We start from the raw sequence: 24376 nt of genomic DNA, 5'->3' as shown, positions 1-24376 counted from the left end.
GAAGGAAGGAAGGAAGGAAGGAAGGAAGGAAGGAAGGAGCTGATGATGGATAGAAGGAAGGAAGGAAAGGGAATGGAAGGAAGGAAGGAAGGAAGGAAGGAAGGAAGGAAGGAAGGAAGGAAGGAAGGAAGGAAGGAAGGAAGGAGCTGATGATGGATAGAAGGAAGGAAGGAAGGAAGGAAGGAAGGAAAGGGAATGGAAGGAAGGAAGGAAGGAAGGAAGGAAGGAAAGGGAATGGAAGGAAGGAAGGAAGGAAGGAAGGAAGGAAGGAAGGAAGGAAGGAAGGAAGGAAGGAAGGAAGGAAGGAAGGAAGGAAGGAAGGAAGGAAGGAAGGAAAGGGAATGGAAGGAAGGAAGGAAGGAAAGGGAATGGAAGGAAGGAAGGAAGGAGCTGATGATGTATAGAAGGAAGGAAGGAAGGAAGGAAAGGGAATGAAAGGAAGGAAGGAAGGAAGGAAGGAAGGAAGGAAGGAAGGAAGGAAGGAAGGAAGGAAGGAAGGAAGGAAGGAAGGAAAGGGAATGGAAGGAAGGAAGGAAGGAAGGAAGGAAGGAAGGAAGGAAGGAAGGAAGGAAGGAAGGAAGGAAAGGGAATGGAAGGAAGGAAGGAAGGAAGGAAGGAAGGAAAGGGAATGGAAGGAAGGAAGGAAGGAAGGAAGGAAGGAAGGAAGGAAGGAAGGAAGGAAGGAAGGAAGGAAGGAAGGAAGGGGGGAGCCCAGCAGCTGCTGTTCACCAAAACACACCTCCTACTAGGGCTCCTGCCAGTCGGGCTGAGCATTTCAGCACATCCCTGCCAAGTCCCACCACTGGCCCATGGACTAACCCAGGATGGTCTATGCCAAGTGGGAGCAACTCCCGGGGGTCTCTGACAGACGTGATCCAGCAAGGCAGCTGAGCAAGCCACATGGAAGGAGGGACTCCAGCCACCTGAGCAGGCAAGGCACAGATCAACCTGGGCAGCTTCCCTCAAACCGCCTCTGGCGGGCTAAGCAATGTGAGCCAGGAGACTCTCATGCTACAGCAAGGAGACATCTGAACCTCCACGAGCCGCTTGACTACAGCTCCCATCCTCCTTCGCGTCTGGCTTTGCTGGGAAGGACCGATGGGGGCTGCAGCCCACGAAGGCAGCCTGTGCTGGAGGAGCCCTGTTCAGACCTTGGCTCCCGGTTGGCAGGGTGTGGAAGACGTGGAGGGCCAGGAGGGAGCTCAGCACCGGACTGGATGGACCACTGGCTCTGCCCCGTAGAAGGCGGCCATGCCGGGGTGGTGCTAAGGATTGGGGGGGGGGTGGCTGACTCCTCCAGGCGAGGTCAGGGAGGAAATTTTAGGCAGGGTCCCAGCGGCTGGCACGTCCCTCTCTCTAGGGCCTCAGTGTTGGTCTCATGGATTTATTCCGTTCAGCATCTTCAGGACAGACCCCTTCAGAAGAGCCAAAGCGCTGGCTGGGGCGAGGGGACCACAACAAGACAACTCAGAAATCTTACTTGAGAGGGACACACCGCAGGGTGTCACCTGCTGGCCATGAGGGAGGCAGAACGTGGCCGCTGCCACATCACTGCCACAGATCTGACCATATAAACAAGCACTAATTTAATATTTGAAATGCCTTCTCCTTCCTGGGTCATCCTGGGCGCGTGTGCCCGCTTGGCCAGCCAGAGGCAGTCGCTCAAATGCCCCAGAGAAGGGCCGGCTTGCCCGCTGGCTGGCTGGCTCTCCCTCCCTCCCTCCTTCCTTGCCCCCACTTACTTACCCGAGGGGTCAGCGGAGAGACTGCTGTGCCGGCTGGGCGACTGGCTCATCCTCTCGGGCAGGCTGAGGCCCGCCAGGCTGCCCGCCGAGGAGACGGTGCTGTCGGAGCCCAGGGAGGTGTTGGACTGGCTGAGGGACGACTTGCGCAGCTTGCTCCGGAAGAAGAAGCCGCCCCCGCCTTTCGCCTTGCCCTTCCGGCCCGCCAGGCCAAAGCCGCCGTCCTCCTCCTCCTCGCCGTCCCCCCCGTCGGGGTCGAGGGCCCCGCTGCTGCTGGGCACGATGGCCGAGGCGGACTCCAGGTCGTACTTCTGCCGGCCCTTCACCTTGTCCTTCAGCCTCCGGAAGGGCGATCGGGGCTTCTCCTTGACCGAGAGGTCGAACATGCTGGCCGTCAGGCTGTGGCGGGTGAACTGGAGGCTCACCTTGATCTCCCCGCGGTCCTTCTCCTTCTTCCCAGGCTTGGAGTGGAGCTTATACCACCTGGGGAGGCCAAGAGACCGGGGGGGGGGGGGAGAGAGACAGAGAGGGAGACCCCGTTACGACCCAGGGCGGCAGGAGAGGCCACGGAAAGGCTTCCCAGAACCACGTCCGGCCAAGGAGGGCGTCGGGAAGCTCCTGCTCTCAGAGTACAGTTCCCAGGACCCCCAGCCCCCTCCCCAGCCGTTATGCCCCAAGGAAACCCCTTCCACAAACTGCCCCACAGGGCCTCCCCTGGCAGCCCCAGAGAAGGTGGCGGCTTCCCTCCCACAGCCTCCCCATCACCACCATCACCCTCGCCTGGGCGTTATCTGCTGATTTCCCCATGTTCCCCACAGGCCCTCCCCTGCCCCGAGCCCCACACCGCCGGTCAAACGCCAGCCCTGCCCACTTGGCACCGGGCAAAAGCCTCTCTCTCTCTCTCTCTCTCTCTCTCTCTCTCTCTCTCTGAACAGCCCCAAACCTCTGCAGGCTGACGAGGCGACTCCAAACACAGGAAACACCTGTTGGGGGGCAAAGGGAAGGGAAGGGAGGCGCTCCTGCTTGCGCCAAGGGGGAGGGTCCCCACATCCACACCCTGCTGAGCTCAAGGGCACGATGCAGTCCTGACCCAGCCCCCCCCCACTGCTCTCTGTCCACACAGGAGGGTCTTCATGGGGCTTCCTTCCTTTTCCAGTCCTAATGTTTGGTTCGTTAACCCCCACGGATGCCACTGCCCGCTCGTCAGGCCCATACACGCTTGACATCAAAAACAAGGCACTGCCCACAAGGCCTCACCCTGCCCCACAGGAACCCTGTGCCAGGTTAAAAATAAAAATTAAAAAAAATTCCCCTTTTCCTTTTTGTCACACCCCCCCCCTTGTTAAAAATAAAAAAAAATAAAAAGGAACCCTGTGCCAGGGACCCACCTGGCTTTCCTCTCTCCAGGCTGCTCTGTCCAGGAAAAGTGCCGCCCCCCCCACATGGCACCCAGCTGGGAGGTGCCGGAGAGCCTGCAGCTGGAGGTGGCGCCTCCCACACATTCCTCCACTCCCCCTCTCACCACCACCACCACCACCACCCCCGCGCACCCCTGCTTGGCCAGGATGAGGCTTTGGAAAAACAGTTCCTCCCATTTTTTGCCTCTCAGGAAAACTACTAGATGCGTCCAGCCCAGGGCAGGCGCTCTCTGTGGCAGGCCACGCATCCCCACACAGCAGGCCCAAGCCAGGGGAGCCACTGGAATGAGCATCAAACACCCCCTCTCCCCACTTTGGAGGGGTGCGTGATGACAAGCCCACCCACCCACTTGGTCCCAGCCCTCCAGCCTTGCCTGCCTCCACAGCACAGTTCTCTCAGACATCGGACATCAGACCTGGAAAAGCGCACGCACGCACGCACGCACGCACACACACACACACACACACAAAGAGCCAGCTCCTTTCACAATCCACCCAGCCAAGCCCACACCAAAGCAGCCCACAAAGGGACTTCCCCAAACACAAGGAGGCTGAGTTGGGTTCACTATTTGCCCAGTAATCTTTATTTATGGAAACTCAGGAAAAAGTTACTATTTTTTTAAATTTGGAATACTGTACAAATCTGACGATGCTAGCTAGCTAGCGGATTCTGGAAGCTGCCATCCCAAAGGGTAACTTTCCCAAACCTATTTGTATCAAATCCACAAATGTCAAAACAAGCACTCTTTTGTTTCTTCCCCCGTCCCGCCCCACCCCGCCCCCCCCAAAAAAAGAGGTTTCGGCTGTCCTGCCATCTTTTTAGTCAGTTGAAATCTTTCCCCTTCAAGAGCCACTAAAATTTTCTCTGCTCAAAAGGCAACTTGACAGGTGAGGATGCCAGAGGACCATGAAAGATGCCAGACTGTAAACTCTACGGCGGATAATATCCGACTTCCTTTCCTTTTTATTGTTTGGGGTGGTGTTAGAGTGATTACATGCTCGGTTTTGCGTTGTGTCTACAATCACTGAATTAGGAGGAGGATGTTTTGAAAGAAATTCCGTATCAGTGCCATGGGTCTGGTAGAGGTTCTCAGCTCTCCAAGAGATCTGAGGCACAGAAGACGGTTTAGACCAGGGGCGTCCAACCTTTCACCTTCCCTGGGCCACATTAGAAGATGAAAATTTGGTTTGGGCCGCACATACATTTGGTTTGGGCCGCATGGGGGGGCAGCCCTAGCCGTCCTCCACAGCCCCGCTCCAAGCGCGCTTACCGGCAGCTGCGATCTCAGACAGCAGAGGCTGCCAGCTTCGACTCCGGTGGCTTTATGGGGCCGGGAGGGGGTCCACCTATTGACAGGGATGGCGCAATGCAGTCACGCAGCCACCCTGTCCCCTCCCCTCCCACTCCTTCCTTCCCTCTCTCCCCCTCTACCGTTCTGACATGCCCCGGCCACATTCCGGCCACAAGAGCTGGCAGTGTAACTTGAAACTTTGGAATTTCTTTAAAAATAAAAAATTGCACTGGGCCGCATTACGAGCTGCCCTCGGGCCGCAGGTTGGACAAGCCTGGTTTAGACCAAGACTGCTTGATCAGTTTGGGCAGCGACAGAATGAAACCCATTTGAAGTGGGGATGTCTGGTCCTCATCAATGTCCTCATACACCTTATTGGATCCGGACTGAATTGGCCATTGGAGTTCAAGGTCCATGGCTTTGCCAATGCGTAGGATCAATTGTGAATACGAAGAGGTATTCAGATTGAGATGGTGGAATGGTATTGGCCACACTGGAATCAGGAGTCGGAAAATTGGGGGGGGGGGGAGGGTTTGAATCTAGTGGTATTAGTGAATCAGAGGAATCAGAATCTGAAGATTGTGCTGGTGAAAGTGAAGAGCCTGGTTGATACGAAAAGGTGACGGAGGAGCAGTTGGCTGATGTCCTGCGAGGTATTGCTCGAGTTGAGTGATCTGACTTACGCTTCTGAGGTTTCGTGGGGTCTACGGTACTGGGCAAAGGGCCGGTATAAGTCATGGGATGATGAGCGGACTTCAGAAACAGTAGACATATCAGCCGCCGGTACAGAGGGCTTGGCTTCTTCGGTACCAACGTTACTGGGTAACTTGAGCATTTTTTATGGGGCTTCAGTACTAGAGGAGGAGGAACATCCTCATCATCCAAGGACTGATCGTAATAGTAGCCAGACTGAGGTGAGGGGGACTCCGAAGAATCTGACGGGTAGTAGTATGTGTACCAAGGGCAATTGGGTTCAGCATAACTTTCGGTATCATGCTGCCAGTACCGGTATGGATGATGCCAATACCATCTAGGCTGTGGCTCATAGTAAGCTAGAGGCTCATAAACAGTGTTGTCAAGCCCGAGAGTCCTGCGATATCGAAAATCTCAGAGGCGGAGAGGTAACGGTATCGGAACGGCCCATGTCCTCAATGTGGTGGAGTTTAGCTCTCTTCTTCCGTAAAGGCACTGGATCAGCAGGAATGGATGCTGATACAGACTCACACCCGGACACAGAGCAACCCAGGGATTCGGGTCTCAAACAGGCCGCATAAGGTAGTACAGTTACCTCAGCCGAGGTGTCTGCCCAGGAGGGAGACTGAGCCAACAGAGGAGAAGGCGGCTGTCCGGATGGAGGCAGAATGGATTCGTGGTCAGTATCAAGATCGATAGGTGGTTGATCCTGCATGGGAGGGTGTTGTACCGGTGGCTACGCGCCGATAGAAGACTTCTTAGCTTTCTTTGGCTTGGTACCGACCTGTTTCGGAGTGGATTTTGGTGTTGGCGTCAAATGAGATGCCAATCCCAAGGACTTAGGCTTAGGCATTTTGGGCTTAGATTTAGGTGTTGGCAACGGAGAGTTGGCAGCAGACGAGACCAGTGGTGGTTGTGAACCGTGTGCCTCATCCATCTCAGATGGGGGAACGAAGAGATTGCTCCCACAAAAAAGATCTGAGGCATTGCTGGTGGAGTTTGATGGCTTGTTTAGTGAAATTTTTACTTTGGGAGCAGGAGGCCGGTTGATGCGATTCTCCCAGACAAAACAGGCAAGAACTGTGGCCGTCAGACACAAGGCAACTTATTCGTGCGCCTCTTAAACGGCCCTGGGGGGGCCATAAACGGCGGGGAGGGGGAATGGTAGAAGGGAAAAAATTGAAATCTCACAAAAGAAGAACGAAGAGAGTCTATTCTAAATAACGATAGGATTATAATTATGTTTCCTCAGGAAAAGAACCAGATTGCGCGAATGGGGAGCGCAACCGAAGATGAGACCTCAGCGGCGGCAAAAACGAACTGAGGTCATCGCCAGGACGGGCAGACCACGTGTGTTGAGGGGGCAGGTCCTGACGAATGCATGGTTGAGCTCTAGAATATTCCGGAGACCTCTGCACAGGTGCAAATTAAACCCACTAGTGTGCATTCACAGAGGCCACGAAGAAGAAGAAGAAGAAGCAACATTCCAGCACCAGACTGTGCTCAGTTCAACCCTTTCTGGACTGAGGCGTGTGACCAAAAACCAGCCCCATTAACCCAGGACCGAGGAGAAGCCAGCATGAAGCCATCGGGGCTGTGCCTCGATCCGTTCTGGCGCCTGGCTCTGCGAAGGAGGCTCTCTTCCCCCATGCCAAGAGCTACGACCCCAGCACAGAAGGGATTCTTGAGCAGAAGGAACAACACATCTTGCAAAAAAGCGTTGGGCCACTCCATGCCCACCGCCATTAGGCACACGCCTGAGTCGCTGCGCTTGGTTTCCCAGCAGGCTGCCCTCCGTTCCCTCTCTGTCCATCCATTCCCTTAAGTTACACACTGACCGTCCCTGGCAAGCAGGGCGCATGCTGGCGTGTGGCCTAAGCCAGAACCCGTCTGTGAGCCACTTCACCAGACACGCACCCCTGGCAGTGAAGACATATGATCCGGGGCAGCTTCAAGAAGATCCCTGGATGGTGGCTGCTGTCGAGTCGAGTCCTTACTCATTTCCACACCATTTGGCCTGGGGGTAAAGGCTGCATGGAGGAGAGCACTCTGGACCCAAGCAGGGCTCAATGTGACGAGAGGCAACTGGAAGTCACCTTGCAAAGGATGCGGAGCCGACATAGTGCAGAGGGTGCGTGGGGGGGGGGCACAGCTCAAATGCTCAAGTGGCTATGAAACACATCAGAGGCCCCTTTGGAAAGAGGCACTCTCCCCCCCCCCCCATGTCCCTCCCAGGGCAGTTTTAAGCAGGGAGGAGGACGAGAGCCCCGTACGCCACTTTGACCCCATTGTGAACAAACAGGACATCAGTTTAACCCATAAACACGGGCACTGGCAGGGGCCCACGGAGGATGATTCGAGGAGCTCCAAACACGCACTTCCCCTCAAGACAAGGCTGAAGTGCACCTTGCGGAGGCCTCGTCTGCAAAGGGAGGCCAACAAACTCAGAACACAGAACATCCTACAGAAGCAGCCTCCCTCCTGCTCCACTATCAGCCCTTCCAGTTCGCCGGAGGAAACTGGCTCGACCTGGCAGAAGACCCAAGAGGAGGGGATTTTCTTCAAGGGAGGAGAACCTAAAACTCACACAAACACCCAGAGCAATTAGGCGGTAGCTGGAGAACCCTAAACTTGTTCAGCTTGGGTTGTTATACGGGGGGAGAGGGGTTCGTTTTAACAACTATCGTCATCCGCTGAGAATATTGTGTCCTGAGTTTTCATTTATGTTTGTATAGGGTTCAACTACAATATATTTAATGGGTTTTGTTATTACCATTTTGATAGCCGGGCTGCTCCACACCATGCCGAGAATGCTTGTTCGCGATAATAATGGCGCCATCAAGTCAATTCTGACTCAGCCGCCCCGAGTAGACATGGTCTAGAGGGGCGGGGTAAAAATCAAATAAATAAATAAATAAATAAAATCAGTGTGATCCTTTTTTCAGGGTTTTCTAGGTAGAGAGTACCCTGAAGTATACAAAGACGTCCAAAGTTGCTTTAATTTGTTTAAAGATAAGTTTTGTTATTTACAGTGGTTTTATTGATTTGAGAGAGGGGGGGCACATCTCACCGGCAACAAACACCCGTGCGGTCGGTCGACAGAAGGCGTGGAATTCTGGCCACTTCAACCCACCTCCTGACTTGCTTCCCCTGCTGAACACGCAGAAAGAGGAGCTGGCAAAAGACGCGGGAGAGAAACCGTCCGGAAATGGGGACTGATCCGTCTGCAAGACAGCGTGTGGCTAAAGCGACAGACCTTGGCTGTCTCACCACTAAATCTTTTACTGGGACAGGAAGTATTTTTGCAGAATAACAATAACAACAGCAGCAATCACCTCTGAACTCCGAAGCTGGAAGGGACCCTGTGGATCACCGAGTCCACTCCCTTGTCAAGGAGGTCCAGTGGGGGGAATGGAACCCCCAACCGCTGGCTCCGCAGCCAAAGACCTAAACTACTGAGCTATCCAGCAGTGGGGTTTCTCCCGGGCAAAACCAGTCCCATCTAGCTTGGCCCATTGAGCCCAAACAAAGCTTGATACCAAGGGATCCCAAACAAACGGAGGCTACACTGATGCTGACACTTCCTCGTCTTCCACCAAGCCCAGGCACCCACCTTGCTTGGAGCTGTGATGCCCACTCTGGCCTTCTAACGAGGGGCACAGCCCTTCAACAGACTGTCCCACTGTTGTTGGGTTGGGACGACATGAATATCAGGTCCTCCCACCCGCCTGCAAACGCTGACCCTACCCCACCCCTCCCTAGGCTGCCCTGCTTGCTTCCCACGGCCAGGCAGCCCTTGGGACTTTCCACTCGTCCTGGGAAGGGCAGGGGGAGCAGATCTCTCCCTTCAAGGAGATAAAAGCCCTTCCGGTCACCCAGCGCCACCTTCTCGTGCCCTCTGCCTCCCTGCCCACCAGCAGAACGGGAGGAGGCTCCTGGACAAGGGATGGAGACTTTGCGGCAGGGCCTCTGGCGGCCACAAGTGGGTATTCGGTTCCCCCCCCCAAACAGGCAGCGATGGCAGGGCAACGGGAGGCAGGAACAGACGGGCAACCTATGGCGGGGAGGGAGGGAGGGAGGGAGGGAGGGGGCGAGGCAGCGCACGCCATCCATGAGACAAGCCCCCTCTTTGCAGAAGGCCCTGGAAGCTCCCACAACTACCCGGAGAAGGGCAGGCGAGCAGAGCCACCTCTCCCGAAAAAGGGAGAAGAAGCCGCTGCTGCCAAAGTCAACAGGCTCTGCTCTCACACCTTGTCCAGTTCAGAGCAGGATCGAGCCAAGAAGCCCCCAGTCGGGGTCCAGGGGAGGGGGACAGAGGCCTCGGCGCCAGCAGCTCAGCTCCCCCGGCCAGGGGACCCCACCCTCCGCGCTCCTCCTAGGCAGGCCCACGCACTGGGAGAGGCCACTGTGGGCAAGATCCTGCCCCCGCTCTGCCCCATCAAGGGGAAAGGATGGCTCACCCAGGCTGGGGCTCCATGGCAGGCTTCCTTGTTTACCAGAACATGGGAAGGCTACACGCCTGGCCCCGAAGCCACGCCAGGGGCAGGAATGTTCCACAAATCCAAAAGAAGACTGGCTTCCTTTCGCTTCTTTCAGAAGATTCCTACCCTGCTTTTCAGAGGGGGTCCTTCGACCTGGAAAACGCAGTCGAACTCTGCTCCTGGGGGGGCCTTGCCTCACTTTCTCCCCTCCCAAAAAACAAAACAAAACAATAACTTAAAAGAAAACTGAGTCTTCTGAGTGATTTTCCGCACAAATTTTTCCACTGCTGGATTTCCTGCTGAACCACGGCTCGAAAGAGGTCCTCGTGGCCACAGGGCAGCCGGCTCCAGGCCCTGCACCCCACCCAGGGCTCCCACTTCAGCCTCCGGATCAGGGCCCGGGCTTCCTCGCTTGGCTCCTGGAAAGGGAGCAGCAGCGTCCCCCTGGCCCAGCTGCCGGTGGGCAAAGGGGAAACTGAACAGTCCCCCCTCCCGTTGCCCTGCTCTCGCTCTCCCTTGCCCAGGCTCAGCATGAAGAACGTTCACCGTCAGGAGACCAGGGGGAGAAGCTCCCGGGACCATCCCGTGCCCATTGAGAGGGACAAGCTCCTCACACTGACCCACCACCCTGTCTCCACAGACAGCCAAAGGCACGCTCCTGTTTGGAGATGGCGGGGCCGGGGGCAACTCTGGCCGCTGTGGTCCGGTTGCCACTCAAAAGCAAGCCCACCCACCGCATAAGGCAGGCAGCAGACGAGCAGCGGGGCCTCCGAGCACAAGGGGCTGCTCCCAGATCACCCTCCCGGGACCACGTCCCAGAGGCAGGGGCTCCAACCTGCAACCGGCTTCGGTGCACGGCAGCACCAGAACTGCTGCAGGGAGGTTGGCCAGCGGAAAGAGGAAGAGGAAGGCCTGTCCAGCTACGGCAAAGCTGGCTGGAAGGCAGGCCACGCAGCAGGGGAAACAGCTGCTTCCCTGCAACCCCAAGGGAGATCCTGGCCCATCAGTGAGGCACCACCCTTGTTCGTCCTCGCCGTTGGGTGACGGGATCAAGCAACGCGTGCACACACATGCACATGCATAAACCCCTCCAGGATGTCCACAGCAGGGCAACTGACGGGTCCCCTTCTGTTTTGGCTTAACGACATCTCGTCCTTTTAAACAAAGCCAACCAACCCCGTACCTAATCTCATCTGGTTTGCTTGAAATAAGCCAACTTCAAACTATGGTTTATGATGGAGGCCTGTTTGATACTACAGCTAAGGTCAGAAACAGCTTGTGACCTCTGAACATAATGTTAAACTGCATAATGCATCAAAAAAAGGAGAGAGTGCAAAATCTGTCTTCTCCTTCCAGGTACTGCACAGGAGCTCCCTGATCCCAGGACCCCTTTGTGCTTGACGCAGAATCACAGAAAAGTGAAGTGGGAAGGGGCCTCACAAGGCCATCTAGTCCCACCCGCTGCTCAAAGTGGGAATACCATCAAAGCATACCTGCCAGGTGATTATCTTAAGTTTTTCTTGAATGCCGCCAGCGTTGGAGCACTCACCAACTCCCGAGCTAATGGGTTCCACTGTCGTAGTGCTCTACCAGGAAGTTTTTCCTGAATTTCAACCGAAATCTGGCCTCCTTTAACTTGAGCCCATTGTTCCATGTCCTGCACTCTGGGACAATTGAGGACAGATCCTGTCCCTCCTCTGTGTGACAGCCTTTCAAATATTTGAAAAGTGCTATCCTATCACCCCTCAGTCTCGCCTGCCACTTTGAAAAAGGTTCAAGACCCCCCCCTCCCTGAAGGACCAGTAACGTCTGGAACCGCAGCAGTCCCCTGGCTGCTCTCAGACGGGGGGGGGTCTGGAGCCATGGGGACCCTCCTGCAGCCTCTCTGTGTGTGCTCACACACACACACACACACACACACACACACACAGAGAGAGAGAGAGAGAGAGAGAGAGAGAGAGAGAGGCTCCTTTTCCTCTTCTTGTCCTTGCTGAAAGATGCTTCTTTCAGCAAAAAGCCAAAGGCTGCCTTGAGAGCAAACGGCACAGGTTTATGGCAATCAGCACATTTCACTCCATGAAAGAGGAGGACCCGGATGGGGGGGGGGGGGAATGGACACCTAAGCCTCTAGCAGCATCTCTGCCCTTGAGTGTGTGGGGTGCAAGAAAGCAGCCAACACACACACACACACACACACACACACACACACACACACACACACACGCGCGCGCACACACACACACACACACACACACACACACACACACACACACACACACACACACACACACACACACACAGAGACAGGCCTTCCCAACCTGCAGCATCAGCAAGCTTTCTGCTAACTCAGCTGGGGCGGGGGCGGGGGTGGGGGGAGCAGGAGTTTGGACTGGGAGCAGATCCTGTCCTCAGAGTCCTCCTCCAAGACAAGGCAGGGGGAGGGGCCGAGGAGCCTTGTCTGCACCCCCCCCGCCCCGCCACAAAGAAGAGAGCTTTCCTCTAGCATTCCTGCACCCACACGGCACCGAGGGGGTGCCAGACGCCACCCCTGCATGCCAAGCAGCCTCTTCGGCATTTGGCCGATTTCATCCGGTCACGGCCAGCCGTCCGGCCGTGAAAAGAGCCCCCTGGGACCAGCAGCCTCTCACTCGCCGTCTCACTCGCTCGCTCACTTACTCGCAGGGAGGCAGACAAGGATCAAGAGAGAGAGAGATGCCAGGGAGAAGAGCCGAGGCCTGGCCCAACCCTCCCCCTCCCCATCAATCGCCCAGGCTGGGTCTAGTCCTCCTCCCAGTCGGTCCCCTGCCAGAGTCAGCCCTGGGGGGGGGGGACGCACCCAGTTCTCATCCAAGGACAGGGAGGGGCTCCCAAAGTGCTGCTGCCACATTCCCCCCCCCCCCCGCTGCCGCCCAGCCATGCATCCCTCTGGTAGGCAATGCAGGGCCTTCCGCCACTCAGGACCCGGTCGGTCGGAGGACCCTTTGCTCGAGCGAGACAGGCCAGGCTCCCCCCCACCCCCCACCCCACCCCCCCGCCGTGTCAGGAGTCCCTCCTCTTAATCCCAGAGGAAGGGGAACCTGCCTGCCCACGTCAACACGTCCCAGGCCAAGAGGAAGGCTGGCAAAGCTCCCGGGGGGGGGCTCCCCCACCCTTGCCCCCATGCCAAGCCCACGCGGCCTTTCCAGGACAAGCCGTCCGGTCCCAGGCGAGGGCTTCCCTCTCCAAGCGCTCGGCTGCCGAGGTGGGGGCCCAGACCCACTCACCTCCATACACCTCCAAGCAACCCATTCTCAGGGGCATTTCTGCTGGAGCTGGCACAAGGTCCCTTCCCCGGGGGGGGGGGGGGAGGCTAAGCCTCAAACAGCCGCCCCATTGTCTGTCTGCCACCAAGTTCACATGCCGGAACTTTGGCGCTTAGGACCAAATATTACGAGGGGGGCAGCGTGAGAAAGTGGGCTTTCCATAAGCACCACTGAGGAGGAGGAGGAGGAGGAGGAGGAGGAAGGATGCTGCTCAACCTGAGGAGACTCGGGGCGGGGGGGGGGAACAGGACACCTTGTGCAGACCCGGCCACGGGACTCTCTACCTGCGCTGCCTTCCAAGAACCATCATCAAAAGCCAGCCAGGGGTGGGAGCCCAGGAGAAACCACCCCAGAGGCCTGGACTAGAAATGCCAAGAAAAGGGAAGGGGGTGGGAAACAGACATTCAGGCGGCCATTCTGGCTCGGGATCCCTGAAACACCTTGCAAGCCCCTGGCTAAGGAGGGGGCCGGACAGCCACGGAGAAGGCAGCCCCCTCCCCCACTCACCTCTGGGGCCAGCAGCGACACCACCACCTTCAGACACTCTCATTTCAAAATTCACTGTACAATACACACAAGATGCCACACAACTGCGTAGAGGTCTCCGATCGCACAGCACCGGTAAACTGTTTGCACAACGTGTTTTCTCTCTAGGGCTTTTTTCTTACTGCGGTTTCCGAAACGGTGCTGCAATGCTCTTTTTGCAAGACAGATGCACCAACTCTGACAAGAGCCTCTCTGCCTTTTGCAGCAAAGTTCAGCCTAGCTTTACTCACTGGGCAAAGGTTGCCTCACAGGCAGCATCCCTCAGCAGGTCCAGCAAACCGTTTGGTCGCCTCTTTACCTCATCCGTGTTTTCCTCACAGACCGCAGCAACATCCCCACAAGTTTCCTTTCTCTCTTTCTTTCTTTCAGATATTTCTGCCCTGCCATTCTCCTTCAAAAAGACCCAAGGCGACTTAACTTAATAAAAAGACAATACTGAAAGCTGTAAACAGTAAGTATACAAATACTAAAAAGGATCAAATACCACACTAAAAAACAATAAACAAAAACAGCACCTGGGAAGGCACAATAATCCATTTAAAAAGCCCCCCCCCAAAAGTTTACCCAGTGGTGCCACCAAAGCCCTCCTTACGAGGAGCCAGAGGGCCCAGAAGAGAGAAAGCCCCCCCTCCCCGGGCGCCTGTGCCGGTCCAGAAAGACAGGCCTCACAGGAGAGCCCGCGGGGGCTGGCCCAAGGGTGGCCAAACCGGACCGGACTGGGAGCCGGACAGAAGACCACAGGGGAACGCAGGAAGCCCATTCGCCTCGGGCTCCTGTGTGAGCCAGCGAGTCTGCTCTCCTGCGCCATGACGCCAGAGACCCTGGAAGGGTTTTGGAAGCAGGCAAGATATCGTAAGCACTTCCTTCACAGCCGGAAGGCTTCGTGTTGTTGTTTTTAAAAGTTGACTGAAATTTCTTAAAAACAAACCGCGAGGACCATTTCTGAATGACACGTTTTCCAACCGAGGCTCTCTATGAAGACTGTCTTTCTGAAACATTGGCCCTTCCTCTGGTCCCTCGCCTCTCAAAGGGCTTCCTCCGGGCAAGCAAGGGCACCTGGTGGTTTTTTAAAAAAAAGCAGAAGGGGAGGGGAGGGAGGGGTGGCTTTTGAAGCCCTCTGAAGCAATGCAACAGCCCTTTCCAAAAATCCTGACGCGTTAAAGCAGAAATAGCAAAAGAAAAGGGTGGGGCGGCTTCTCCCCGGGTGGCGCCAAGCATGCGGGTGCTTTGGGGTGGGGCCTGCTGCCCCCTCACACCCACACACTCATCACTGCACACATGCAAAAGGCTAGCCGGACACGCAATGACACGAATGACTCTGGGGTTGGTCTCTTGGGGGGGGGGCATTTTGGATTTCCCAGACTACAGAGCCCACGCTCCTCCTGCATGCCTGCAGACCCTCCTGCAGGACCCAGACCTTAAAAGAGACCTAAATCTTTGGAAAGGAGGCTTCTCTGCAACCCCTGGGACACCAGCTGCCTTTCCGAGCAGGAGGGAGGCCTCGCGGGGCCTGAAGCCCGCCTGCCGGGCCTTTTTCTCTCGGCGGGGGCCGGGGAGGGGAGGCGCAACGGAGGTTCTCCGAGCCCTTTTCAGAGGCTGAGCATCCTTGGGGCAAAGGACATGGGAGAGAAGGGAGGTGGGGACCGGACGTGCCAGAGACACAAGCAGCCCCAGCCCCTCAACAGCTGGCTTGGGCACAAGGGTGGTGCTGTAGTGCCAGGACAGCCGTCTGCCCATGCCCAGAGGCACGTCCTACCCAAACGGGTCCAGAAAGGTGCAGCAGGAGAGGAAGAGGGGCACTACATCCCATTCCAGCAGACGAGCAAAAGCCAGCCATTGAACCCCAAAGCCTTTCCTGGCACCTCTTTAAGACCGACCCGACCCGGCCAAGAAAGAACCAACCCATTTCCCCTCTTTGTACCCCTTCAGAGGTAACAGAAACACTGGCCAGGATCACACCTGAGAAGCATCTCTTCCTTGCCTCAGAGAAGGCATGCATAGAACTGTTGCACTGATTGAACTTCTCCACAATCACAGAAAAAACTGTCCTCTAGCCAAGCAGGCCCATTGTACTTAATTATTCCTTGATCTTCCTACTTCACTTCCACATCTATTAAGGGCCTTCCAGGTAGTCCAACTAGAGTCTTGCCCTGGTGGGAGACCCTCATCAGCATTCATCCATTCGGCAAGGTGTGTTGCTTCTGTTCGCCACAGATTTAGCCTTAGCCTCCTCTGGTGCAATGTTTAGAGCTAGAAAGGTGGGCGGAAAACTTTTCCTCTATTTCAGCCGTCATCTGGGAGCTGAAGTCCATGAAGCGGATGGGTCCGGCGCTGTATTACCTTATTTCATTCATTATTTGCTAGCCCCTTTCAATGTACTTCTGGAAGGGCACTTTTTCCAACGGGAGTATGTTTCAGGCAGCCAGTAATAATACTACAAGAGTCATTAAGAACTACCTCCACTTGTTTGGCATGATTTACTGATTTACACCATAGGGCACTAGCATATTCTGCTGTGGAGTAGCAGAGAGAGAAAGCTGCATAATCTAATGAGTCAACTGCTTTGTGGAGGAAAAAGGACTATTTTATCAGGTTTATTCATAAAATCAGGTAAGAAAAGGGTCCCCAATCAGGATACCCCGAGATCCTTCTGGAAGAGCCTGCAATTGACAGACAGCCAGACGGATGTCTGATGCAGCCAAAGCAATGGTCTGATGCCACTCTGTACTCGCCCCCCCCCCGCCCTCCAAGATCTCAGACGACTAATTGTGGGTTTGAACACAGCCAGGAATTTCCTTCATGTGCCGAGTCTGCCAAAGTAAGACCTTGGCCTCTCCCGCCCACCCACCCTACCAATACCCCCCCACACACACACACACACCCCATCTGCATAAACAAAGATTGCATCACAGCTGCTGAAGCCAGACAAGGAGGCTGAGAGAGGAAAACATGAGGGGAGGAAGGAACTGTGTGGGTTGTGAGTCAGAGGCTTCCTCCAAACCTGGAAAAAGAGAACCCCACCCGAGAAAGCAGCAGAGCGGGCAGCAGCAGCAGCAGCCACCCTCCCTCTGCCCCAGGCAAGGAGAGTCATCGCCCAGAACCAGGCCATTGGGGGGGGGGGCTGTCCCATCACTCTGAAGCTCAGTTTTCTTTTTCAGTTGAAATACCTATTTGGGATGGCTGGGGGGGGGGGCGGGTGGGAGAGGCCTTATAACTTTTCAAAAGGCTTAACTCTGTTCCAATTAAAACAGAGCAAAGCTGCACACAGCCAGCTCGGTGGTCCACAAAGCTTTTCTGCGGTGGATCTAGCCTGAGCCACGGATGTAACAGGAAGAGGACGGGGGGGGCTGACGTTCTCATGGGCTTTGAGGTGGGAGACCTAAGCTTCAGAGCAGGATTGGGACCCACGAGCACCTTTGCCCATTCATCCACGAGTAGGGCCACAAGTAGGGCTCGGCAGGACGTGCAAGAGGAAGAGGGGGCCACTCCAGCAGCCTAGCAAGGAATCTCTGGCCCGGAGAGTCTGTGGGTGAGTTTTACTCCCTCTGCCGCATTTCCTAAATCCTGGCACAAAGGGCTCCCCCCCCCCCCGCCCGCCAGCTCTTGCTTTACCTTTTACCAAACCGCTTAATACACTCGCTCAAGTCCCTCATGAGGTCTCCCTCCTTGCTTACTTCTGCTCTCGGAATATTGCGCAAAGCAACCAGAATTGTGCAGGCATGCAACACCAGCAATGAAGTACCATGGGGGGGGGAAGCAGCCAGGGGGGGCATGAGACGGGCGTGCAGCGAGGAAAGACCACCTGGTGCCCTTTCCCAGTGCAACCCCGCCCTTCTGCAAGGACCGACCGCCTCTGCCCCCACAGCCATGCCTGAGTCAAGAACGGGGTGGGGATAGACCCACCGTTGTGGTGGCCACGAGGCTTGTCCCGAGTCCACGTGAAGTCCCAGGAACTGACCAGGGTCCTGCCAGGTCTGCCCCCGTCCATCCGATGACCTCCCGGGCGACAAAAGGCAGAAGCCGTGCTGGTTTCTAAGGGTCCTGCCGACACAGACTCCAAAGAGGGTCCTCGGCTCCATTTAAACTTCCCTTCCACGCCCCTCTCTCTCATGTGTGTGGGGGGGTCCTTACCCGCTAGAGTTATTTGTGAGTCATACACCCTCAGCCAGGGAAGGAACCTCAGAAGCCACCCAGCCCAAGCCCTCTCCGACGCAGGGAGCCCAGGGTGAGGGCACTCTGCCCCCCCCAGACGGAAGTCCAGCTCCAGCTCAAGATGACGGAGAAAAACCCCCCCCTGCGCCTCCTGAGGCAGGCAGGCGACTCTACGGCCAAAACGCTGGACCCATCAGAGGGAGGGTTCTTCCTATCATGCGGCTGGACTCCCCCCTTTGCTGAATGAGATTTGAATACTCCAGTTCAAGTGCTTCCTTCAGGAAAAAGAGAACCCATTTCTTCCATCGTCTGTGAGCCCTTCAGAGATCTGAAGGCCATCATCCCCTCAGGCCCAAGCCCTTCGGCTTGTCCTCCTCAGGACTTGGCGTCCTGAAGACCCTCCCCATCTCTGCCATCCTCCTCTCTGGTGGTCCCTGTTGGCTACTGTTCTGCTTAACCTGTGGCACTCACAAGTAGACACTCCTGCAGGCAGAATCTGACCCGAAGAGAAGAGAAAGAAATCCCGTCCCTGACCCCCACTGGTATCTCCCCTTCTTGGACAACTGGTTTAGAAAGGCAGATTGCTCCTTCTCCAAACTGCAGGGAGAAAAAAAAACATTCCCAGTATTTACCTTTGGGATATGATTTTGAGACACTTGGAAGAACTCCTTTCACCTTCCGGAAGCACAACCCACCCACCCACCTCCCTCTCGGCCTGGGCGCTTGCTTCTTCTCAGGCCCCAGCAGGCAGAGCCATTCTGCAAAACAGGAATCAGAGACGTTTCAGGGTACACCATCATCTCCATTAGAAGACAGACAGCAAGGAATACTGAAAGCCTGCAGATCGGCCTGCCAAACCTACATTTCCCAGCTGCGTATCATTCAGACTGCTCAGGACATGAAGGAGCGGAGCGGAGCAGAGGCGGCCAAGCCAAGAACAGGCAGCGGCCTTATCTCGGGCTCACAGCACAAAACTCGCACAATCCTTATGACGTTCGGAACAATCGCTTCTGGTATCAATGGAATCAAAGAGAATGAAAAGAGCAAACTGTTCCCGTGTGAGTGAGTGCCACCGTACAGGACCGAGGCTGCACCTCACAAGGTGCACTTCCTGGGCTTGGCTCATTCCTAGAAACCTCTCCATCACCAAAGATACTATTCTGGACACCCTTTGGCTCCAAAACACACACACACACACACACGCACACACACGCACGCACGCGCGCGCACACACACACACACACACGGCTCCTGTAGGAAGAGACACCAAGCCACAACCCTCTGGGTGGCCTCACTCAGCCCGGGGGCAAGGTTCCCCGAAAAGGCTGCCCCAACGCTTTTTCGCAAAAAGAGTGCTTCCTCCATACAGTACTTGTATTCAGCCCGTCCACTTTACAGGCCACAAGCCACACAATCACGGCACTTAGACACGGCACGCCTTCCCAAAAAGAAAACCCTCCTCTGCCCATTCTTGCTGCTGCCATTTCAAGCAGGCAGCGAAAGCCTGGTATTTTAAAGAGACGTTGGCACTGCCCGGCTATTTCCTCGGGTTTCGCCCACCTGTCAAGTTCTCAGGTTTCCTCTAATGTCAGTGGTGTTTTATCACTGTTTAAATCCCTTTCTTATGGTCGTTGTGCCCACTCATCCATTTGGCTGCCAAGGGAGAGAGAGCGCCAAGAGAAGAACCAAAATAGAAATGTTTTCACAACTTTAGTATAAATAAGAAAACTCATTCATAATGAAGAGACGAAAAGAAAACCACCGCCCCTCCTTTTCGCGCTGGGCGCCGGGCGCCAGCCAAGGCCACTTGAGCGAAAGCAGTTGTTTGGCCTGCAAACGGCTAGCAACGGGGCCGGTCTCGTGCGGAGGACAGGAAACCCCGTGCACCAAAGGTGGGCGGCAAGGGTCACCCCCCCCAGGGAGGGAAGACCCCGGCACCTCTGGAGCCCCCACCTCTGGAGCCCCCACCTCTGGAGCCCCCACCTCCTCCAGGCCTGGCTTCCAGAGGGAAAGCTCCTAGCCAGAAAGAGATCATCGAGCAGAAGAGACACCCCCCCCCCAATTTGGGAGAGAGCCAGTGGGAGGGAGGGAGGGAGGGCCGGCTACTCTCCCGGCAACCTCTCCCCCCAGCCTGGGTGGGTGTGGGGAAGCGGCAAGGGGGCCCACCACGATCCACATGCTGACGTTCCCCCGTCTACCGGTAACAGACCGTGGCTCCTCGTGCCCTCACCAGAAACCAAGACTACAGGGATCCTGAGAAGCCCAGAGGCCAGTGGCCACTTTCTCTCCTCTTCCCCCTCCCAGCCGGGCTTGCCAGGGAGAATCTGGAGCCCCTCCCGAGGCATCTGCTGCAGGTGATCCATGCCAAGCCCCCACGCACCTTGGCACGGAGGCTCAGCTGTGCCCAGGAGCAGCCGTGCCCACCCCACAAGGACAAGTCCTATCGGCCTGAAAGGGAAGGGCTCGTGGACTGCAAGCCACCTGTTAACCGGCCACCCTTGCACGCCTTCCTGTTATTCACGAAGAAGCTGGCTGGTTGCTCACCACGAGTTACAACCCCAGAGGGACTTCTGAATTCTTAAGAGAAGGAAGGAAAGAAAGGTGTGTGTGTGTGGGGGGGGTGCACACGCCCCAACCAAAGAGAAAAGCACAGTCTTCCAAAACATGGCACCCTCTAGATGTGTCAAGAGTACAACACCTGTAGTCCAAGACATCGGGAGCGCCCCAGATTCTGGAGGGCTGAACAAGAAAAAAAAAAGACGAACACCAGCGCCTGCACCGGCCAGGCCGCGAAGAACTCACTGGCGGAGGAGGGAGAGGGATCCCCCTCAGGAAGCTGGTCACCCGTTTCCATGCCCTGGAAAATGCTGCCACCTCCACGCTCAGCGCCAGCACAACCCTCTTCCCGGCGCCCCCCAAAAGCGCACGGAATGCCAAGCAGAGGCAGCTGACACTTTTTCCTGCAGGCTTTGCTCTCTTAAGAGCCAGGAGCTGCGGCCTCTACATTGACCGCCTTCCGTTTTGCATTCAGCCGGCAAGCAGAAGGTGAAGCCTTGGTTTTATTCCGCAGGATCCCGAGGAAAAACGCTCTGGAGCCGACTGCAGCCTCAGGGAGCAAGAAAGGAAGGCAGGCAAGGACTGGGCACCACCACCACCACCACCCCGGCTGCTTGACTCTCCCACGTGCCTGTGCAGGGAGGGCCACCTTTGGTCCCACCGGACGTGTCCCTCAGCTGGATCCTGCCCCTGGACCTGAGCCACCCTCTCAGGGAGGGCCCCTGCTCAGACTGAAGGGCAGAAAGCGAAAGGGCAGGGTCAGGGAGAGGGTGGCAAGGCTGGGGCCCAGGGTGATGATGATGATGATGATGATGGAGGGGAGGCAGGTCCCCAGTCAGCCACAGAAGCTCAGTGGCCGTCATGATCCACGCCTTGAGCGCCTTGCATCACGGTGGAATCCTGCAGAGGGTCTCTGTAAGTTGCAAGCACTTTGGTGGGGCAGAACAAGAACATGGGAGGAATTGGGTGGGGGGAGTGTTTCAGACCAGAAGCCCCGGCTGTTCCTGAAAGAGAAGGTCCCCCCCCCCCGGCAACTCTTCAGGCCGGGCACCTGAGAAAGGGAAGGCCCTTACTTGCCAGGCCTTGCACAACACTGGGAGTTAGCCAGAGAAAAAACGGGGGGGGGGGAAGGGGTTCAGCCTCACCCCAGGCCAAGCCCTCAACGTTGCTCTCCACTATCAACCACTGCCCCCCCACCCGGCCTGGGAAAGGTGGCGCCTCATCACTTGGACTAGAGGGATGCCAAACAAGGGCGCCCCTCCCTCAGCCCTCTGAACCCCCATAAGGGGGGGGCTTTCCTCTGCTTATGAGGGCATCTCCCCCAAGAGTCCTTTTGCACACCAAAGGCAACCAGTGCCCCTGCCCCACTTGGCCCTTTGTCGGGGGGGGGGGGGGGAGAGAGAAATCCTGTCTTTTCCGGGCAGCTGCCAAGGAAGGGCCCATGAACCCCCCCAGACGTTGACCTGGAACCCGGAGCAGACCCCCAGCGGGTCTAAGGGGGAGGGGGCATCCGGCAAACACGGGCATGAGCTGTGCCCCGAGCCCCACCCCCCAGGAGGGCCTCCCCTTCTGCCCCCCTCCCGCTACGAGCCCAGAGGCTAACTATGGCTCCCTCCTCCCCCCTCTCTCTCTTTCTGCCCCTTCCCTGACCCCCCCTCGCCGCCGCCCTTCGGGGTGGAGGGGTGGACCCCCCCCCCCAAAAAAGGGCCCGGGGAAGAGAGCCCTAGGAGAGGGAGGGCCGCGCCTCTCGCCGAACAGGGGAGCGTGACTCGGCATTTCTCCCCGCTTCCCACCCGGAGCCTCCCGGCCGAGCAGAGCCCCTTCCCGGAACCCCCCCCCGGCCCCGCTCCCTCCCTCCCTGATGCCGCCCCACGTTTCCCCGCAGGACCTCCCCCCCCCCGCTCCGCTGCCCTAGTCTAGGCGGACACACACACACACACACACACGGACCCGGGCGAGGAGGCGGCTCTGCAAAACTCGCATTGCTCGGATGGGCGAGGAGGGGTCGGTCCGCGCTAGCCCCGGGCCACCCCTCTCGGGCCCCCTCGCCCACTCTGCGCCCTGGAGGGGCTCTAGGCGCTCTGCCCATGCTCGGACGCCCTCGTTCCCCCCCCGACCCCCGACCCCCCCCGGGGCGCCCCTACTCACCGGTCCGGGTGGGCGCGCCCCCCCTCGAGCAGGGCGGCCAGCGGGAGGACGGCGCGCCCCAGGAAGCGGTCCACGCCGACCAGCGCCCGCTGCCAGACGGTCAGCTGGAGCAGCAGCGCCTCGGGGTCCCGGGAGGAGGGGGCGAGCTGGGGCGGGGGCGGCGGCGGGGGCAGCTCGAGGGTGCAAGGCTCGGCCCAGCGCGGGCAGCCGCCCTTCTGGGTGGCCACGGCGGTGCGGTGCTTCTGGCGGCCCAGCTGCAGCGCCACGAAGGCGTCGCCCCCCGGGCCCGCCTTGGCCCGCAGCCCCCGCGCCTCCACCACCGTCACCTGGACGTGGCTGGGCAGCCAGGACGACGCCCCCGACGCCCCCGACGCCGACGCCCCCTCCTCCTGCGCCCGCAGCTCCGAGACCCGCAGCAGGCTCATCCCGGCGGCGGCGGCGGCGGCGGTGGCCGGCCCGGGCGAGGAGGCCCAGCGGCCCCGGCCCCCGGCGGGCGGGCGGGCAGCCGCAGTGCGAGCCGCAACGCCGGCCCTCCTCCTCCTCCTCTTCCTCCTCCTTCCCCGGCTCCCTAGCTCGCTCGCTCGGCGGCGGCCGCACCAGCACCGCGGCAAAGTTTCTTCCCGCCGCAGCAGAGGCGCGCCGCGGCACCAACCGCCGCAACCCGACGGGGAGGTGGGCCGGACGCTGGGCTGGGCTGGGCTGGGCTGGGCTGGCGGGGCTCGAGCTCAGCTGCCTCCGCCTCCTCCTCCACCGCCTCCTCCTTGTGCCCCCCCCCTCCGCCTCCCTTAGAAGGAGCGCGCCCCCCCCCCTCCCGGCGCAGGCGCCTCCTCGCGCTGCAACTGCCACCGCCCGGCCGAGGCTGCAAAGAGCGCCCGCCTCCTCCTCCTCCTCCTGGGCCGCCCCCCCCCCGGGAACGGAGGGCCCGAGTCCGGCTCCCAGTCGGGAGGGGAAGGGAAGGGGGGCACCGGCTCCTCCTCCTCCTCCTCGTTTCCCCTTTCCTTGGAAGAGGTTCGCGCGCAGGGTCTCTCCGAGGGGGGGGGAGACCCGCTCTGCCCCCCCTCCTTCCCCCGGGCCCCCTCTCCCAAGGCTCCGTGGGCCCCCCTCGGCCAGGGGCCGGCGCCTTCTCCCCCGCTGCCCTGTTTGCGCCGGGCTCACCTCGGAGGGCAGGACCCCGAGAGATGCCTGCGGGAGGGGCTGGCCCTGGTGGGTGGGCCTGCGATTCTCGGGGAAGCCCCACTGACTGGAGTCCCGCAATGGACCCCCCCCCCCCGGGAACAAGGGACACAATCCCCCCCCCGGGAAGGGCCTCTGCGCCAGCCCACCGAAGTGAAGGAGAGGGAGCCTCCCTAAAGGGGTTTGTTGCAATTCAGGAATTCCCCAGAGGGGAAGGTGGAGACGAGCAGGAGCCCCCTAGGGACTCCCGGTGCCCCCTCCCCACCCACACCCCACACCCCCAGATCCCGTGGAGGGGGTCAAGCAAGGGCTGTCCAGAAGCCATGGGCCTTCCCATTCCCACCCCTGGAGTGTGTATATGTGTGTGTGTGTGTGTGTGTGTCACAGTCTGAGGCTTGGGGAGAGCCAGAGACCCCCACCCACCAGGCCTCTGCAGGCCGTGGCCTCCTCCCCTTGGAGGCCATTTCCCCAACAAATTCTTGGGGAGGCCAAAACGGACCCCCCTCCACGCACGCAGCTCATGTCCCGCAAAGTCTCTCCTGCCCCCTCCGCCCAGGAGAGGCCGGGGAGCCCTTTTGGGGGCCCGGAGATGCTCAGGTCAGACCGAAGGGAGCCGCTACCCTGGGAGATTCCTCCCCGGATGATTTGAACCCACAGCATGGGGAGGAGTGATGGAAGCACATGTGTGCCCCCCCACGATACCTCCTCTCATCCCCACCCCCAGCCATCATCACCCACCGCCAAAGGCTCTGAGATGACAGAAGGGAGGATTGAAAGTAGGGCAGGCCTGGGAGGAGTTTCCATCTTTCTTCCTCCCCCCCCACCCCCACCCCCCCCCATATTCTCTGAATAAAGGAAGCTGATCAAAGCCCT

General features: G+C 58.1%; 1 protein-coding gene across 1 annotated transcript in view; it reads right to left on the bottom strand.

The window, feature by feature from the left end:
- Window positions 1-23061, bottom strand: part of RAB11FIP5 (RAB11 family interacting protein 5) — a 65979-nt gene extending 42918 nt beyond the window's left edge. The window contains 2 exon segments of the mRNA XM_073002201.2: window positions 1747-2225; window positions 22331-23061. Of these exon segments, the coding sequence (XP_072858302.2) occupies window positions 1747-2225; window positions 22331-22755 (904 nt within the window). The 5' untranslated portion in view covers window positions 22756-23061.
- Between the last annotated feature and the right edge of the window lie 1315 nt (window positions 23062-24376).

The sequence above is a fragment of the Pogona vitticeps genome, chromosome 5 (assembly GCF_051106095.1).
Source record: "Pogona vitticeps strain Pit_001003342236 chromosome 5, PviZW2.1, whole genome shotgun sequence".
Taxonomy (NCBI): Eukaryota; Metazoa; Chordata; class Lepidosauria; order Squamata; family Agamidae; genus Pogona; species Pogona vitticeps.
Note: the sequence above shows the minus strand (reverse complement) of the source record. Positions and strands in the feature narration are given on the sequence as shown.